Source organism: Leptosomus discolor, chromosome 22 (genome assembly GCF_034619465.1).
Source record: "Leptosomus discolor isolate bLepDis1 chromosome 22, bLepDis1.hap2, whole genome shotgun sequence".
NCBI lineage: Eukaryota > Metazoa > Chordata > Aves > Leptosomiformes > Leptosomidae > Leptosomus > Leptosomus discolor.
In genome coordinates this window covers 4,152,795-4,172,501 of record NC_141412.1, presented here as the reverse complement: position 1 = coordinate 4,172,501, position 19,707 = coordinate 4,152,795, and the positions used below count along the sequence as shown (strand labels likewise).

Below are 19,707 nucleotides of genomic sequence, written 5' to 3'. Positions count from 1 at the left end.
TGTAGTGTGTTTTCTTCAAAATTCCCTTGCTGTGAGTTCTAATCACATTTCATATGTTGACTTAATCCATAATTTACAAAGTTAAAGAAATGGAACCATCATAAGAAACCCATCTGTTTGTTGTTATTTTTATGTATTTAATCTATTAAAAGCTGTTTCCTCTCAAACGTGTAGCTCTCAATTATCCTTAGTTACTCAATATATTTTGCAACTGCTTCTGGCTAATAGCAGATTGTCTGCATGATCAGCCAGTACTTGTTTTGAATTTTCTTGTCCCAGATGAAGCCTCAAAATTTTGGTCTTGATGTGACAACTATTCACTAACAGATAACCGAGTAACATTTGAATAATTAGTATTGTATCATTACCAACTTTGTTGCACATTTTTGTTCTCTTTCTTACCAGAGATGGATTACTTTTGGCTTTATTTCTGGACAATCTGCCAAAGTCTCCTCTGCACTTCAAAAAGAGAAACACTGCCGGTATTAAGATCATCAAATGAAAATAATGTTTATTTTTAATGTTTTGTAGATACGCCCATAGGCTTGACATGTCTAAAACTGATCCAGCTGTGACAAGCCAACAGCTGATTAGGCTGAAAGATGCAACTGCTAGATCAGTTGATTTCTAAGAAAAACAACAACAGAGATGACCATATTTAAAATGCTACATATGCAACTGTTTACATTTTTAAAAATTAGGTATAGTAGAACAGATTCTAAAATTTAACAATGATTAAACTTAAGCCACTTCACATTTCATTGGAATGGGAAACCCATATATGACAGTCATAGCTCATAATTAAATAGTTCAGACGTTTTTGCCTTGAAGAGATCCCTAATAATTTCAAAATACTTATAAGATATGAAGGGTTCTGAAAGCAGCTACAACTTGCTTCTCCTTCTCGTGTCTATTTTGCAAAGTTTCCAAGAATGTGATTTGAGGTAAACCGTCTCCATTTAAAGTCTGTAGCAGAACTCTTTCCTCTTTCACCTCTTCAGGTGATTGTCTTGCCATGAAAGTCTTTGGTTTAGGAATCTTCTTAGCATATTCCAGCGCCTAAAAACATGAAAATTGGGGTAACTGATTAAGAGAAAACCTGACCGATATTTCCAAGAAAATTTAGGCATTTCTATGTTGAGTCAAATTAATAGTTCTCCTAATTCCTGATCTTGTTTCTGACAGTGTGTTCAACACTACATCCTTTAGTGGTGACTGCAAGAAAAATCCGCAGTGGGCAAAATAACCCACATCAAGGAGATTTGCTTTCTGACACCACTGGAGCCCAACTTAAATACTGAAGCAGTGTTTTTTCTTTAAAAAGCAACATGACTCTATTAAATTTATAAACATTTTTTTCTCCCTCTTTTTTTTTTTTTTCAGTCTCATTAAGCTCTTGTCCTCAGTCATATCTCATAGCAGGGAGTTCTGCAGGTTAATATGACAAGATGGAAGCAGAGTACTCCTATGACAAATCCTAAGGAAATGTACTGAAAGGCCTAAAACGTTAAAACAAGTTTTGAAATGAAGTCAAGGTAATTGTTTTAAATTCTCTGGAACCTGGTTTAATATAATCCCTCACCAAATTCCTTTTAGGTTGATTTCAAAGCTAACCCAGTTCTGAAGAAGAAAAGCTTTCTGAACAAGTGAGGACGGTATTAGACATGCCAATCCTTAACAGGTAACTGTTTCAGAGTAAAACAAAGAATGGCCTCCCACAGACTTCCCAGAGTTCTGATGTAACCATGTATACTCTATTGCGACTGGAAATTTCTTTACCAGTAACACCCATTCAGCGCAGGACCCACACGCACTGTACCGAATACGAACAGCAGCAAGAAATAAACCACCCCTCCAACTCTTCCCTACTTCATACGGTCTGAATGTGCATATGCTGAACAAACACGCTGTGAAGCAGAGGGAAAGGAGGGCAGCAAAGGAAAACTGATAGGGACAGCGTATCTTGAAGAGCCGTACTTCCCACACCGGGCGAGTGTTTCTTTCCTTCGATCACGCGCTTTTCCAAGTATGCATTTCTGCAGCAGCATGTCGGTAAACTTGCATGTGTGAATGTGAGATGTAGGTAAAGCCTACGTTGCGCGAGCAAGAAGTACGTCAGCTCTGTTCAGCTGGACTCAGGTTCTACTGCATGATAGGCTTGACTACCAAAATTAAAAAGGAAAACGGGAGCATGCAAGCTGTTGTTCTAGATCTGCCATGTCTCACCGAAGCTGAGCAGGGCCACGCAGAAAGATGAGTGCAAAGAAGAAGCTGTGAGAGTGTCAAATAGTATGGAATGATGTATGGAATCCGGGAGGCTGTCTTGCAGAGGGAATGGAAACAGTACCACGGAAATCCTGAAACTGAGATTGCCCTGGTTTAACCTGGGATATTTTTTGATGTTTCAGTTGCATATATTTGGAAACTCCTGTTATGTCCGAAGTGGAAGCTGCATGATCTCATGTTCTTGGTGAAAGAGTGCCTGAGAAATCTTCTGAAGGAATCCAAACTCCTTCTGACATCCAAAGAATACAGTTTCATCTCTGTGGTTCACGCAAGGTTTGGAAATACATGTAAGTAACTGAGGAATTCAACTGATGTTAAACTCCAAAACATTTTTCCTGAATCATGCAGTTCTCATTTATCAATCACCTTGGAGAAATACCTGGTAGCATGCTTTCAGCACCAGGCAGGTGAGCTCCTGCAGAACTGATCGGACAAAATATATGCTATTTCCAGAGCTTTATTACTTCCTGCAACAGGGAAAAGGTGCTCCCTTTGTTTGTTTACATACGCTACTGTCATGCAGTCAGTCGTTGCTCATTTGGGCTATTTTTGAAGGCCAGTGAAGGCTAAAGTGATGTTGTATGGGCTTGAAAAATAAGACCAATTACTGTAGCTATGCAACTGAAGTGAAAAGAATTTGTGAGTGAGACTGGCAGGCAGGTGGATAATAGACTAACAAGAGGATATCTGTGGTCCATTAGAAGAGTGCACTCTGCAGTAGCGTGGTCTCTGCTGCTGACGTGAAGCAGAGCATGTCCTGCATGGGGTAATGTTCCTAGCAGGGTCCCACTTTCCTTTATTCCCACCCTTTCCCCAGGAAAACATCAGTAGCTGTTTAAGCCAAGTTGAGTGCTGGTAGCTTGGACGGAGTGCTGCTCCGTTTCCACTTGGCAGGCTCTCACGAAGAGCAAGGCAGACGCACGGACTGAAGACCGCTGTTGGCAAAGAAATCGGCGACCCTTGGCATACGGCTACAGCCATAACAGAATAGATGCACAGGTGAGCATTTGCCAGGATCCCATGAGAGTAGAAGTCCTTAGGGTTGTTAAAAGGAAAATCAAAATGGAGAAACCATTTTAGCCTACTGTGAGTTTAGTTTATGCTTTTTCTTTCTGCAAAGTCCAGAAACTCTCTCTGTACGTGTTTTAAAGGGACCCTGTTCTTACTTTCTGTCTTGACAGTGAAGATGTGACCTGTGGTTTTGTAGGCAACCTCTGAACCGAAGCAATGCTTTTCATATTGTGTTCCTTAATTTGCTTTGCATATTCCTTCTGTTGCTTTAACTTCTCTTTCTGACAAAAGGAAAAAAGTGTATGGTTAATTAAATGTCTCAGTGGATCCATCAATGAAACACTTTCTCTGCTGGCAGAGTCTTCCATTTACACCTCTGTTGCTGTTTAACCTGGCTATGCTATTGATCATTCCTCAGCAGAACACAACAGGAAATCCTGATAAATGGCACAGCTTTTTTAGTCATGCTTCATTGTTAAGAGCTTTTTCTTGGACTGTATCGAGGACAGAGCTCAACAGAAATGCAACAGACACATCTTTATTCTGAATGTTTCAATGTATCTGTTCAGTTCTAAAATGACCATGCTAATTTCTGCCAGCTTTTGCAATGACTTTTAAAGCCTCTGTACTTACTTTTAAGGCCCTGAACGACAGGCTTCATTTACTTAACTGATGCTGTGTGTCTTACATTTCCAGCAATTCATTATGCTCAAATTCAGCAGTACGCTCTACCTTGCCCCTGTTACCAGCCCATGTCAATTATTTCCTTTCAATGCAAAGATGCCCCAGTGGCATGCCAGGTTCCAGAAGTGTTATAATGGCGTTAAAAATGCACAGAGTCCTGGGCTATGCACCACTCTGTCCATTCCAATTTCAGATCTCTAATCTGTTTCATTTATAGCAAAGAGGAAGAAAATACAGGGGCTTCTCAGTGACTCCAAAGGGATGATCATTTTACCCTTTTTTCCTTCCTGCTGTCTTACAATGTTTCTACAAAGAATGCCACATGAAGCCCCTGATGTCAGATTAATAGGGTCTCAAAGCATGCAGGATGGAGTCTGCAGCACCTTAGACATACAGCTGCTACCAGACCCTCATTATCAGCAGAGAACAGGTCAAACGATACCAATTGTTGAGATGCTTGTTCTGAACAATCTGTTTCCATTTCAACAGGGGTAATGCACACCCAGCTATTTTCTTCTTATGTTTACACAACTTCTTACTCCCACTTTGAAGGCTGGGCAAATCTTCTACACTGGGAATGACAATGCAACTCAGTCACGTGGGTGTATAATTTACTGATGTGCAATTAGCCCTGTTGAATTCTGTGAACCACTCCCAGTTTCTGGAACTGCAAAATCAGAGCGTTAAAATCGTCCACAAGTCGTCTTTCCTTCTATTTGAATCTCCCCTTAGGATCTCAAGCTAGACCTAGAGTCAAGCACAGAAAGCACCAGACAAACGTAAGTTGCTTCTCAGCAGTGATTTCTTTGCCACTGCCCGAAGTGCACTTTGCAGAGCTGAAAAGCAGATCGTGGAATAAGGACCGCTTACTTTCTCTTTGATTGCTTCATAGTCAGGTCCAAGGCCTCCAAGCTTCACATTCACATTCAGATTTATGTAGGCTTTTGAGCTACATGGCTGAAAAACAAACACCAGATTTTCCTTTGTATGATTTCATGGAGAGCACAATTAAAGCAAGTCTTGTGGTGGACACCCAAGATAAAAGCAGGATTCAACTTGCAGTCTCAGTCTTACCTCTGGCATGTAAGTGACCAAAATGATTGAGTTAATTGCACAAGTAAAATTAGACTGTATTTCCTTTGAATCTAGGTGGGTAATCATCCAAATTACAAAGCAATGTTTTCTCAGTCAAAAATGATCTATTGTGAGCTTTATTTTTAAACAGCTTGAAGTGACCCATTTGACTGTTATTAAAAAGTACCTGATTTTGGTGGTAAAAAAACGAGGCAAACATTATTAGTAATAGTAACCTTCCTTTGTTCTCAAAACTGCAATGGAAAATTGTTCACAGACAGTTGAAAAAGACATGCCTTGCAGCACAGCAAAAGCTTTACAAGTGCCCAGGGAAGAAGAAGCTGAGCAATGGGTTATGCCATTTCAATACTTCATGACATTACTCGAAAGACCCCAATACTTCCAGAATCTTTTAAATCTCTTTCAAGAACATTAGATTGATTTTTAGAAGTGGGTGACATTTAAAAAACTCACTATGACCAGCTCTGTAGTAATTTCAATCACAAGAGTAATGCAGAAACACCAAGAAATTTCTACAGGAAAACAAAATGTGCATTTCTTCAAAGGGCATGTCCAAGTTAAACTCAACTGCAGAGAAACTAATTCCATGCACTGAATTTTCTATTTAATGTTTCTTTGTGTCAGTTATCCTTATTCTTTTGTGACATACTTACACCTAACTTTTAATTAAAGGTACTGTGAAGAGTTAATCATTCAGCTGTCTACAGCGAAATCAGGGTTTTCTCACTTCATTTGATGAGTATGACTGCATTCGTTTATCAGGAAAAGCCGGATTTTTCTGTGAGACATAAACAGTCTTATTCTCTGTGGCATTCCTCACATGCGAAGCGTGAGAAAGATACTGAAAATACAGGACAAAACCAATGGTTTGAACTCAGGAGAACAGAAAGGGAAGGAAATCTGCCCTTCAGTTACTATCATAATCCAGCTAATTCTTCTTAGAGGCATTCAAGCAGCAACACACAAACTGCCTCCTAGATGAAACACACGAGTAATTATTCCAGCTTAGTTTGTCTGCCCTGAGACTTGCAGCTAACTTCTTAAACATTTAATTTGTCATGGACACACAGGGATATCTCCATGCTGTTCCACTGCATCTGTGTTAACTGGTTACAGTATGAAACCGGACACACAGAAAAGACAAAAACAACCAAGTTTCAATAAGGACCAAAATTGGATCATCAGGGGACTTGTAATAATGTTTATGCCGTTAGCTTTACAAATCCTCTAAGTTTGTTGTTGTTCCACTTGATTCCCTTGGAAACCAGGAGATTTGAGTTGGATAGCAAATGAGCATGACCAGGGTAATGGTTTGCTCAGCTCTGAGGCCTGGCTACCTGCTGCTTTATACAAATAGCTTTATTCTAAATCATTTTATCACTGGGTAACTTAAAGGACAAACACTGCTCTGTGTGTTCTTAGAGCTAATCAAGACTGAAAGTGACACAGGGTGAGGTGGTGGTGAACCGCCTTGCTCTTTAGACTGAAATGATTGCACTGTCTGTTTCCACCTTTGTTCCTTGGTTTTTAAAGCTCTGGGCAAGTCAATGTGTGACAGTGTGCTCTCTGTAACAATGAAATACTTCTCAGTCCCCATTATTTTTTTTTTTTTTGGGGGGAAGATCTTTGGATTATTAAGAAAAAAAATATTAGCGAGAGGGGGAAATAGAAATGTGAAACCATCCAATCCACATTTCTTCGCTTACCTTGTTGCTGGCTTTAGGCTGTTTTTGCTTTTCCATTTGCATGAGATACCCTTCTGAGATCCTTCGGCTTATTTTCACTTGATTTCCTTCACTGGTCTCCGGATCTACCTCTGAACCACTTTCTGCCTGTGGGATTATAGGTGGAAGCAGGCTGAACAAGTGCCTGTCAGCTAAGTGAGCTTCTGTCAAACGAGTGATTTCTTGGTGACGTCGCTCCATCATTTGTGTAAATTGGGAGGTTGTGCAAGGGGCTGTTGGTGAACTGTGAACAGAAGATTGAGAAAGCCTCAAAAAAGAAAGAGGGGTAAAAATAAGAATCTTTATTCGTATATAGCAGATGGCTCAACAAGAAATCTGTACATGGAACGATCCTTGCTTACAGAATATATGGGGAACACGAAGATGGAAAGATGGGTGTTTCACAGTGACTGACTGCTTGCACCCAAGTGTATGGAAACTGTTTAAAATAAATGGAAAAATTGTAGATGGGGAAACTTTCAGCCTGATGCAAAGCTAGCTTAAGCCAACGAAAACTGCCTTTAAATGGCTTTGCATTGGGCCTGCCAAGTACTGAAAGAATTAATTGTCTATATGAAATAAAACCTTCATTTTTATCAAGGCAGGTGAAATTCTACATAACTAAGGATTTTCATGCCCTTCCCCATGTGTGGCAAGCCAGAATTGGCACTGGAATGACTCTGGATATTCATGCTGCAAGGCACGTTTTGATATAATTCTGTGCAGCTATCAGCAGACTTAGTTTATGCGCAGTCCTCTTTGCTAGCTATTTCTTAAACTTCACCTTTTAGCCTTTCAGAAGGAAACTTTCAGTTGTGGAAAATTCTGTGTGCAACAGAGCCTGGAGTACAGAACTGTCCTTTTCCAATACCATATTTAGCAATCAATAGTTGTAATGCATCTTAAGTTGGGAGTAATCTATAGTGGCAGAATAATTTTGTACTCTGAACTTTAAAACATTTTCTTGTCCATTTCTTTTTTGTTTCTGGGCATCATAGTGTTATAATACCCTTTCAACACTTACAGCCTTACCATAAACTACTGATAGCATGCTGCTGATACCTTTTATCCGCATATATGGGTCTTTTGCAATCCTGAAGTGATATTTGATTCTTCACCAATTCTTGAAAATTGGCACTAAAAGTAGATGAAATATTCCTCTGATTTGGATGTGCTTGACCATTGGTACTGTTACGACTTGTGAAACACAGCACAGGGACATGGTTGTATAAATGTTGCTGGTCACGTGGAAGTCCATTTGGAGGATCATGCTGATACTTCTTGTTCTCCTTGCTGGTATATGCTGGAGATACAACCTCTGCTGGGTTAAATTTATGTAATGTTGGATGAAAAGGATAGGTAGATGTGGTAAAATCATGATTAACAAAATGTCTTGAATTTGGAAAATTATTTAAGCAAGTATCTGAATTTGCTGCTGTACTAGTGTCAGGGCCAACACGACGTGGATGCGGCCATTTCTTCAGTGCGCTGCTGTTGTCTTGCTCTACTGCCTGCACGGGAGCAGCCTGAAATTCTGCTGTTTGGTGGTGCCTGTGATGCCAAGACTTTGGTTCTGCTGGTCTTCCTGGTGGTGGTTGGCTATCATGCCTTCGGAAAGCTCTCCCTTTGAGACTCTGATCGGATTTAATTTTGTTCCTCTGGGAGGATTTATTTTGGTGATCCTAAAAGAAGTTATCGAAAGTGGGGTGAATTTCAATGGCTGCTATTTTATATGTTCATTAAGATCAACAATATACAAGTGTATGGGCAAGTTTGCCTCTCACAATGTCTTTCATGAAGCTATGTCTTAGAATTCTACAATTTAACTGATTAACTGATGTTTTGACTAGATTGCATCATGTTCTATGATGCTAATTCAGGACAACATTCTTATTTTAGCCCTTAAAAAGCTGCACAGGTTACAATGAAATGAGTTCTGGACAGGTACTGAACTTTGAAATGTGTTGAAGCGGTGCCTTGAACAGGCCTGAACAGGCTGGAGTGCATAATCATCTATCCTTTTAAAATCAGTGATGTATGGGGCCAGCCACCCCTGTTTAATGTACACTCACAACTTGAAGAGAATTACCGGTTTTATAGGGCCAAGTGAGTATCGCGATGGAAATTAGTTTAAAAGTGAGCTCTTAGCAGGGAGTGAAGTGTAAAAGTAAAAGCATCTGTGTCCTGAAGTCTAGTATGGTATGGAAAACAGTCTCTCTTTTTGGTATTTGTAAGGCTTTGGGGTTTTTGAATTAACAGAACATGTCCTGATAGAAGGGCCCTTAAAGAGACCTAGGTATGGTATTGGTCCTTCACGACTATGAAACAGTTCTTTACTGTACTGATAATGAGTTAGGCCAGTTGCACAAGTTTGACTAGACTGGTGATGGCCTGGATAGACTTAAATCCAAAATTAAAATATGTAGGAACCCCTAGTCAAGAACAGAAGCACAGATGCTATTCAGGTGCTGCACAGACAATGTGTAATACTGCATAGAAGCTTTGCTTAATGGCCTGAGACAAATTCTGAAGCAGAACATGATGAAAATGTTTCTTTACAGATGCAGACCATATCTAAGAAATTATGCTCTGGTAAATATGGAATGAGGGAGTTCTATCTGAATGAGGTGCAAAAGTAGGTGCCCTTAAATGCACAGGACTACCGTCAACCATCTCCAGAAAATGTTTCAAAAATCAGATCAGTTCTTGGGTTTTATCCTCTACTGAAAGTAAACACTACTAAATTTCAGGAAAAGATGGCTACGTACACACTATGAGGCTGGTCCACAGTAGAGACAGACTGACGTCAATGACTTACATAATTTTGTTTCTAAACTAAGCACTCCTCCCCGCCCTGTATCCTGCAAAACATTACCCAAATGATAAGAAACAATTTAAGAATTTAAACAGATCAGGACTACTGTCTTGAGATAAACTGGCATACTCTAAAGCTGGAGTTTATTTAAGATTCATCACTTTCCAATTACAGCATCAGGTGTTGTCCATGTTGAGGGAAGACATGGCTTTCCTTCTAGGGAATATACAAATCCATTCTCAGTCCATTTAATCTTTGTCAGCACTAAAATCCTGCATTTCATCCTCCTGTCTCTCTAGGGTTCTTTTGTTAGCAACACTTGCAATCACTACGTAGCATATGCACTCAGAATAACTACTTAATGGTAGGTATTAAATCCACGTATAGAGCAGAATGTTTTGGCAAAAGCTTTAGCGCTGGGGAATCCCGACTCCTGGTGCCAAGATGATGATTTGTTAGCGCGACCTCTGCTGTAACGATTAATGTTCTGGCATACTGTGCCACTGGTGGAAAGCATGAACTGCTGCCAAACTGGGACCAGGCCAGTGTTTTCCCATTTAAATGGAATGAGTGGCTCTGTAAAATACCTCCTTCATTCTGAAATTCTCTATATAAAGCCCATCTCTCACAATGAACAGCAGCATAAAATCTTGTTTGTCCTTTATAGACGTGCAGTTTCCAGTCTTAAGTGAACAGCGGGGAATTTAAACAGTCTGCCTGAATTACTTCAGATACTTGCAATACAGAGAGAATTATTAGGTGTGCCAATAATAATTCCAGTTGGCTGGGAGTTCTGGTTCTGCAGTTCTTGGTTTTCATCGGTGATGATAATCTGGTCTCTTTTATTGCTCCAAATACATTGGTTTGAAAGGCCAGCATAAAACAGATCTATAGACATATGTGCAGACAGAAGGTCAGTGCATCTTTCCTACATGTAACATTTTCTTTTTTATGGTAACTCCTTGATGTTCACGGGGGTTTTAGGAGATGGGTAATGCAACAGCAGTTAAGTTCTAGCTCAGAATCCTCATGAACCATCAAAGGTGACCATGTACTAGTTTGTGCTTTTACATTAATATCAAGCAAATAATGTGCTAAATACATAAGATTATTTGAGCTCAGAATTACAGCTTTAAATATTCACACTTCAATGCTTTTACGAATACATTTCAATTATCATGTTCTACGCAAAAGGAACCTTGAGCTGCTGTACTTTCAGGTACCATTTGTCTTCAGGCTCCATTTTCACAGTCTGGAATGGCAGGACCCTCTGAACTGGTTCCTCGTCAATAGCGTTAGGATCTTTAACCTAAAAACCAAGAATGTTTATGGCCATAGCCCAACTACATGAAAGGATTTAAAAGTCTTGGGGAAAGAATGAAAAATAATTTGCCTCCTATTAAAGCTAAAATGCTAAAGTTAGGCATTATGTAAGAGATAACAAGAAAATGAACAGCTAAAAGACAATGTGAAAAAGGAAGCACAGAACCATTTAACAGTGGTGTGGTAGTAGGGAGTATTCCTTCTACTTTTAAGAAGAAGAGAGGAAAAGAAAATTGCGGGAATTACGCACCACAGAAACCTACTTGTAAATCTCAAATGTCTGGCCTTCTCCATTTATATGAGAGCCAGAGGATGTACCTAATAACAAAAAAGCAGCTAGACAATCATCATTGTCCAAGCAATCAGCCAGTGTACCAAGATATTGATGGATGACACACACCATGGCAAGGTCTTGAACAATAGGGTCATGCAGAAAAAGATGGCAAAACATACTCATGTTGGTAGAAGAGTACAAGGAGTAGCTGCAGAAATGAAACATCTAACACACACACAGCCTGGCGACAACACCAAACAGCTTGTGCGAAACAGCAAGCCCCCACACAAGAACATCTTCACACAGCCACAGTTGTGGTAGCACGATGGCTGGAAATGAAATTTGAGCAATTTTTTGAGGGTGGCTGCTGGCGCTACAGATTTCAAAGCCAAGCAATACCCTGGTAAATGTAGCAACAATAAACATTTTTCTTGAAAACATCACTTTTTTTCCCAATCTATAAAACTTCAGGAAAAACAATGCTTTTTTATTTTTTATTTATACTTGTTTTGTCCCAACCTGTCCTGCTAATTATTATAGCAGGTGTGACCTCAATTAAGTGTGCAGTTAGGCAGTCTCACCCTAGAGACTACAGCTAACTATGTGCTGGACTCATGCTTGTGGTAAGTACCTGTGCACCGCTGCAGAGTGACACTGGCTAACACAGGAGAACTTGCACCGAGAAGATATTTGTGACCAAGAGAATTACTAACTGAAAATCACAGTCGTGAAGGAAGTGTTAAACAACCCTTCTGGGGAGCTGAGCCTCTCATCTTTGGCGGTGAGAGGTTGGGACAACTAGGAAAATGTAGGTGGGGTTTATTATCGAGTTTTCGCGTGATCTCATTGCTTCAAATGGCAATGCAGATTCTATTAGATGGGACCAGAAAAGTTCACAAATTGAAAGTTACCACACAGTTTTCCTGACGTGTGGATAGATACGGCTTTGCAGGCAGCAAGATGTTTTTGGAGGAACCAACCAACTCACCGCACTGATAGTTTACTGGGCAGGTAAAGCATACTTCTACATTATCTCTTTGAAAGAGGAACAGGACACAACCTCTGCCAGCATTTTTTGTGAACTATTCTATTAATACCAATCAAATTGAGAAAATGATCAAATGAAATTGCATTTTGAGAATCATAAGCTGTATAATGCCTATTCTGTTAAATTGAGGCCCATAATTGCTTCTCTACTGAAAAGATACAACAAAGACAGCAATCATGGCATGTCATTATCCCAGACTAGAAAACCGGCCTTTGCAGTGAGGACTTCAAAGGCTTGTGGTTCTCGAATTGCATTTGGCTGCTATTGTTGAAGCGCAGGCAATCTTGATTAGGTGTTTACACTGAGGTAAGGCGCAGTGCACAGAGAGTCTGAGTGCCTTGGTCTAGAGCCATTAAAAAATTGTACATTATGTTCCTTGCTTTGAAGTAAGGAGCTTGTAGGTAGGAAAGCAACTCATATTGAGTACAGCTGAGCTAGATTGGGCCACTACTTCTCTCTCTTTCTCCCTCTCTCTCTCTCAAAGAAACTCATCATCAGGTTCTTAAAGGATCAGGCAACATTGCAAAGAATTTGATGCTTTATAAAATGCTATATAAATTAGTAAATATACAGATCAACACACATTTATGGTATGTTTTGGTACATACAGCCTGCTTTCTATGCACAGAGATAACAGCTGTAAATCTTGCAAGAATGAGGCTGCAAATATTTACCTAATGTTATGTCAGTTGAAAAAAGCTGTAGGCAAAGTACTTACTGCAGTGTAAACACATTACCACAGGACCTGACAGCCAACAGAGACCATATCAAGAGAAACAGCGTCAACATCCTGCAAAACTCAAAATAATCCAGTTTTGGAAAAAACAGTATTCAGAATATGTTTGATCACTCCAGCAGAAGACATGTGGCTTGTTTGCTTCTTCGCATACTTGGTGTTTTTGCAATTTTGATACAGTTTTCCAGGCCTTATTTCACTCCCTTCAACAAGATGGAGCAATGGATGTCTTGATTAAGAACAAGAGAGGTATGTGCTTCTTCCTATGCTCATCTGCAGCAAATACAAAGGCAGCTGACAGTAAGTGGTGATACTTTTGCAGCTGTATCAACCTGTCAAGGAAAGAAACACACCTTTCTACACGCATGCTGCCCGGCTCCCGCTATGTCACAGCTCTGCTGTCCCCATGGCTACTTCAGCAAGGCAATCTTAGAACATAACCCTAATTTTAACACATTTTTTTTCTATTACACATCTTTGAAGAGTGTCTACACAATAAAGTCCTGATCCCTGGCTCCAGTACTTACATACGAAACATTTTCAGAATTCCCCAAATAGTAAACATAATCATATCAACGCAGCTTTAATTAGCATCAATCTACAGCAATTATTTTTACCATCAACCAAATTATAACTGAAAAAACCAAGTGCTCTTAATAGCTCTGCTAGAAAAAAGCTTGTCCACCATTACACTCATTGTAATGTAGTCAGCAGATGCCCTCTAATGTTGTGTCAACTGTTCATTAGACTTGGTAAACGTGTCACGTGAGGCCGAAAGTCTCTGTAGTTTTGCAAGTTAAGAATCTCCGATGCTACAAGCCGTGGAGTGATTCAATGACTCCCACCTTCCCATTATGCATAATAAATAGCAAGTAAAAGCAACAAACTCATGTATAATCGTTCATTAGGAACTGTAATTACATTTCCACTTAATCCTTAATACAAGTTGTCTGACATTTCACAGCCAATCGTAAGAAAGCTAGGCCCTTCAAATCCAAGTACATGATTGATATCTGCTGACTGATTTCAAAGATAAGGTTTGGTCTGGCTGAGAAAGCAAGTAGAGGGAAAGGGTTGTCTGACCACCCAAATCTAACACGTATTTCTTGGATATTCCTGCATTCATGGCCCTAAATGACAGTGACAAGCAAGAGCGTGCATGGCCCTTGAAAGCAGCGTGACCACGTGTGTCTTCTGGTTCCTAAACTCAAGTGCAACTTCACATACACTTTTTTTTTTGTTATGATCAATGTATGTGGAAAAACACTAATACGGCTTTTAAAGCCAAACGGTGACATCAAAGTTTTCCTACTGCCATTAAAAAAATTGTGAGTGTTCTGTTATTAGAAGCAATTTGCATTTGCTGCATTGAGCAAAACTTGGAAAACGCTATTAGCAGAGATAATCATCATCAAATTCATGTTGGCCAAGCAGAGAAAATCAGAGGCAGCAAAAAAGAACCACTGCTAAGGTGCAACGTAGATCTCATAGAAAGGAAGACAGCATTTCTTTAGCATCAAGATAAAAAAACTAGTGAGAGTTCACCTCTGTGACATGCTTCATGGCCAAGAACATACGCAGCTTAACTAGGCTTGTAACAAGGCCTTCTCTGGGGTTGTGAATAACTGAGGACTTGCCAATTATTCCATAAAGGGTGAACAAGATTCTTACTGGAAATCATAAGTTATCAGTTGCATGATAGATTGTAAATCTAATTACCTCCTCTGCGAACCTGATCACACAGCTATTCCACTTTAACACCAGGCAGTCCTCAGGTTGTGCCCGTTAGGAAACATGTAAAAGTCACCTACCTGCTCTTGAAGAACTTTCTCTTGCTTTTTACTGTGTAATTGAAGATAGGAATTTATCTTCTCTGAACGTAATCCTAAGGTCTGTTTATTTCTTTCCACAAAATCTTTTTTTACTCTTTGTGATTGATCTTCTCGCATCTGAAGACAAAAAGCATGGCCATTTGTACTGGGACTATCTTTGAAATGACAGTTATCTGCAGATTCCTTCCCTTTGGTATGTAGCCTAAAAGGTTCATTGCTGACCACGGCAGTTGGTTCACAAAAGCTTAGTAATTCTGTACCAAACTCCGAGAATGAATCTTGTGACTTTACCTTCTGCTGATTCTTTTTTTCTGGGGAGCCACTGGAACGGAGGTAAAACGAACCTTGTGAAAAGTCCACACTGCTTCCTCCAGCAACTTGAGATGCTTTTTCTGCCTCAGAAAATTCTGCTACCTCTTTTGTGTTCTTCCAGTTAGGATTGTATCTTAGGCTGAAATATTTGTCCACAGGCTGTTCTTTCCTATTTAAAAAAGAAACACTAAATTATTTATGCATAAATTGTATAAATTCTATATTATTTCAGTGTGCAATTCGGGCCAAGGAATGTCCTGCAAATATGGTCAACTGAATTATTTCAGTGCATACAGTATGGCCATTTGTGGGGCTGGGATCAGAACAGTTTTACCAAACATTCTTTTAGTTGAAAATTTAGGCAGGAACTCCTCTTCATTTTTAGTTTTCATTATCAGTGAATGATACATTGGCCTAACATTCAGACCACAGTAGAATACAACCTGAAGTAGAACACAATCATAAGTACTAGTAGAATCAACTAAAAGATGAAATAATCTATTGTAGCTTCTGTTGTTTCCTTTAAAATGATGTGGTCTACAGAACACAGCGTGTGTTGCTCATTCTTCAAAGACTCTGGTGTGTGAAATAAAAGTGATATTCCTGGTAAAATCGCTCTCTCAAATACCAGTTTGAGACTGCCTAACAAGAATAGCCTACAACTCTGTATTTTTAATCTCTCTTCTCATTCCTACGAAACATCATGATGTTTCAATAAAAAACTCTCTATAAAAGACTTAAAGCAACTTCTCTTTTAAAAACAGGCTGTAATTGAGATAAGTGTAGAAAAATATAAATCAGAAAGTTTTGTGGGTTTGGCTTTTTTTTTTTTTTTTTAAACAAGTGTCCAAATCATTGCTCTGAACTACATTTGCCATAAAGCAAACAAAGATGATCTGCCTTAAAAAACCCACAATTGATTCTGTTTATGATTTATGGTCTGATCCAACAGGAGGAAAATCAACTGCAGGAGCAAATACATGCAAATTGGCTTCCAGGAGACTTGCAGGCAGTGGCAGGAGTAAGGAGTGTGGGAGAAAAAAGCTTTTAACTGTTTTTTTCTCAGCTGGACCCGCTGTACAGTCCTGGTTTCTTGGGCACTGGCAAATGGTAAGCCTTTCAGAGTGACATTTATAGGCACTGAAACCTGGTTGACTCTTCAGTTCCTATTAGAAGAAATGTACTCATCTGTCGGATTCTCCAAACTGTGGCATAGTTAATTATAGTAACATTTCCATAAATTATTTATTCATCCTTTCTAAATTAGTTACATGCTTATGCCTATATTTCAAGTGGCTCCTAATTATAAAATAATCTGTTTCTCTAGCAATGCTTTCAATTTCAGGTAGCATTGGTGCCGTGGTATCCTGTATACTACAGATTAGACGATTTACATGGGTGAAAACATTATTCGTGGTTGCCATACACCACAGGTAAACAGAACTAGGTGACCATATTTTGAAATGAGTACAGAAATATGTAATATAGTTGCAATGATTCAAAGAACAAAGTGTAATGCTAAAGAGTTCTATTGTGCTGAAATGTGTGCACAGCAGCTCAATTGTATTATGCAGGCCAGGTCACTGCACGGGAACAAAATGAGTGTGAAGAGCTCCTTCATCTCTAATCATCTGCAGACAAAAAGTGCACCTTTTATTCCTCCCCCCAACTTGATATAAAGGTTAGATGGACTCTGTGCTCATCAACAAAAGTGTTGTATGTCGACAACAGATGCAGCGTTTCCTCTTCAAATTCCGAGGTTAGTAATGGATGTAGAGAGGGGGTTTCATATGTATATGCTGTGATATTTGCTCCGGTTAATGGACTGTATTTGAGTACTTACTAGGCTAAGTTCAAACAAAATAAAATTAAATTTCCATTTAATGAAGAGCCTCACATTCAGCATAGTATTCAGTCAAAAAAATTACTAAAAATTAGAGCATGTTTCTAGTACAATTAACATCATTTGCACTCACAATAAAATATTCAATAACTGGCCATTTTGCCTGTTGAGGAGGTGAATAAAAGCATGCTATTAATCATTTAGCCTTCATTTGTTTGCCATTTTATTTTAAGTAGACAATTAAATTGAAACTGCACATTATTATTACTTCAGGTTTAATTTAATCCCTTTAAGCTTGAGAATTATTCCCAATTTATACAATGTTAAACCTTCCAAGCATATGACGACAAATTAAATTTTATTTTATGTACCAAGGTAATGCTTTCTAAAGAATGTTTAAAGGTGACAGTAACCCTGGCAATTTTAATTTTATACTTGTACTGTGATAAGGACAAAATGCATTTATTCAACCCTCCAATTTTTGCCTCTAAGTTTTCTTACAGGAAGTGGCCTGGTTTGCTCAGCACAGGTGTCTCTGTAAGGAACGAAAAGTGGAGTTGTTGGTTCTGGTTCTTGTTTTCTCTGGTCCTTATTCACAGACTAGCTCCAGAAACCTCCAGCCCATGATCTCAGAGCTGCTACGCATCTGAAGGTCTGACAGTTACATGGCAATGGCTGCCCATTTGGGATGGCAGCCAGCACGTACTGCTAAATATTGTAGGGCCTATTACAGTCACTGGGGCTCCTTCCACTGACTGCAGTTCTGGATCACGTAGGCAGGAATAGGAAGGTATCTACTTTTAACAGGCCTTTACCAGAAGAAACTGCAGTTAAATGCTCCCCCATTAGCCTACCCAGTTATGTTTCTGTTGGCACGTATCTGCTTTCCACTTCTTACCTTCTTGCCTGCCCGGTTTAGAGGCAACTAAATAGGCACACAGCGTTCGCCTCTGTAGGCAAGCGCCTAAAGCCAGTATGTGGGGAGCCTATTCAGGTCTGTGAGGGACCTTCTTCATCTTACCCTCCTACCTCCTATGCTTCAGCCAACATAATAAATGGTTGAGGCTGTGTTGGAGAAATGGGTATAATAATTATGGATGTGGGTAAGATGAAACAGTACGTCTTTGTGTGTAATTAAGTCCATAGGTGCTCTTAATAGCACTTTGGCAATATAAATTGGTCTGGAAGACGTCATGTATATTCTGAGGACCATAAGGTTTTAAAGCATCAGAGCTATTCTACTCATCTACCAAAATCCTACACCTTACCTTCCATTACCACAGTTTTGTATCTCATTTATATATTGATTTGTGTCATACTCAGCTCCTTGTTCTCTTAAACTCATGTCTTCCAAGCTATCTTCTTCTAAGCTGTCGTTCTCCAATGCATCAGAACATAGTCCTACCAGCTCTTCATTTTCACGAATCCGTTGCTGGAGTCCTAACTGATACTGTTTCTCCTGAAAAAGGCTTTCGGAGTCAGACTCTTGGGAGTCGTGCAAACTTGAGGCAAAGCCCCCTTTGCTTACAGATGGCCTTTTGCAGTTCGCAGGGTGGAAATCTGGCTGCTTGAGTACGTTTTGAGGAACATGAGTTTTACTCATGTTGCAAGTGTGTGGAGAAGAAACTGAAATATACTCCGTATCCGAAGAATTCATTCTGTGTTTTTCACTGGTGGCATATGCCAGCCCTGTATTTGGAAAACATGAGAGTAAATATAAAAAGGTTGTTCACTCTCTAGTAATGATTGTGTTTATTAAAAGCTGGAATTGTGGGTAGTATCACTGGCTTAGGCTCAGAATTTGACCTTCTATAGTTAAAACAATTCTTTACTTTCATCTGTTACACTGATTTTCCTTTAAGCAGTTAACGTCAAGGTCACTGTACAGTAAATGCATGATTTATCGCTATGAAAGCTACCTTAGTGGTAACAAAGCTAATCATGTATAAACAGCTTATGAAAAAGAAAATGAAGACAAGACAAGGCAACAAAGTTTTATCTGTTCACTTTTGAGAAGTAAAAGAAACTTTATATGCTCTCTTGATTCAACTTTATACCATGGTGACATGTAAGCTATCAGCAAGAAGGCGTGTGTGACAGAGAACGCAGTAAAAAGAACTGGACGGTTCTTAAATTAGGAAGAGTTTCTTTTCATTTGATTACAATAGGTGTCCATAAGTCATTTGCACCGTCAGATACTTACAAGACGGAGGAAGGAAAAAGGCAGCGTCTGGTGAGGAAATGTGCGTTAGTCAGTTACAGCGCACACCCTGCGACCAGTCCCTTTAAAGGTACCTCGTGAGTTTCACTTTAGTACAGGGGCAACTGTTAAGGTATGGAAATGCAGAATAATTTCTAATTTTTCAGAGTTATCACTGCTTGTTAGACGTGAGTTTACCCTCCGGGATGCCTTTTACACCCGGGCAGACACCTGTATCCACCGCTGCCACCGCTGACGGCCGATGCGCGGTGGCGCACACCCTGCAGCCCCGAGAGGAAAGCCTGGCGCCGGCAAGGAAGCTTTCGCTGGGCACTGCATCTCTGGCAGCAGCCCCCGGCAGCACCCGCAGGGCGTCCGCCGGGGGAGGTGAGGCCTTGCCCGGAACCCCTGTCCCAGGAGCCTCTCCCCGGCCTGAACGCAGCCCTTCATCCCCCCCCCCCCCCCCCCCCCCGAGAAAAACCAGCCCAGGCGTGCGTCCCCCGCAGAGGCCTCGCCGAGCCCCC

At 40.0% G+C, this 19,707-nt stretch overlaps 1 protein-coding gene across 1 annotated transcript; it reads right to left on the bottom strand.

The window, feature by feature from the left end:
- Positions 1 to 855: 855 nt before the first annotated feature.
- On the bottom strand, positions 856 to 18,586 carry JHY (junctional cadherin complex regulator). The gene is made up of 7 exons (XM_086476955.1): positions 18,252 to 18,586; positions 14,808 to 15,309; positions 7,863 to 8,482; positions 6,783 to 7,044; positions 4,852 to 4,938; positions 3,453 to 3,578; positions 856 to 1,059 (listed from the first exon to the last, which is right to left on the bottom strand). Exons 1-7 carry the CDS (start codon positions 18,584 to 18,586, stop codon positions 856 to 858), a joined length of 2,136 nt encoding a protein of 711 aa, XP_086333081.1.
- Positions 18,587 to 19,707: the final 1,121 nt, after the last annotated feature.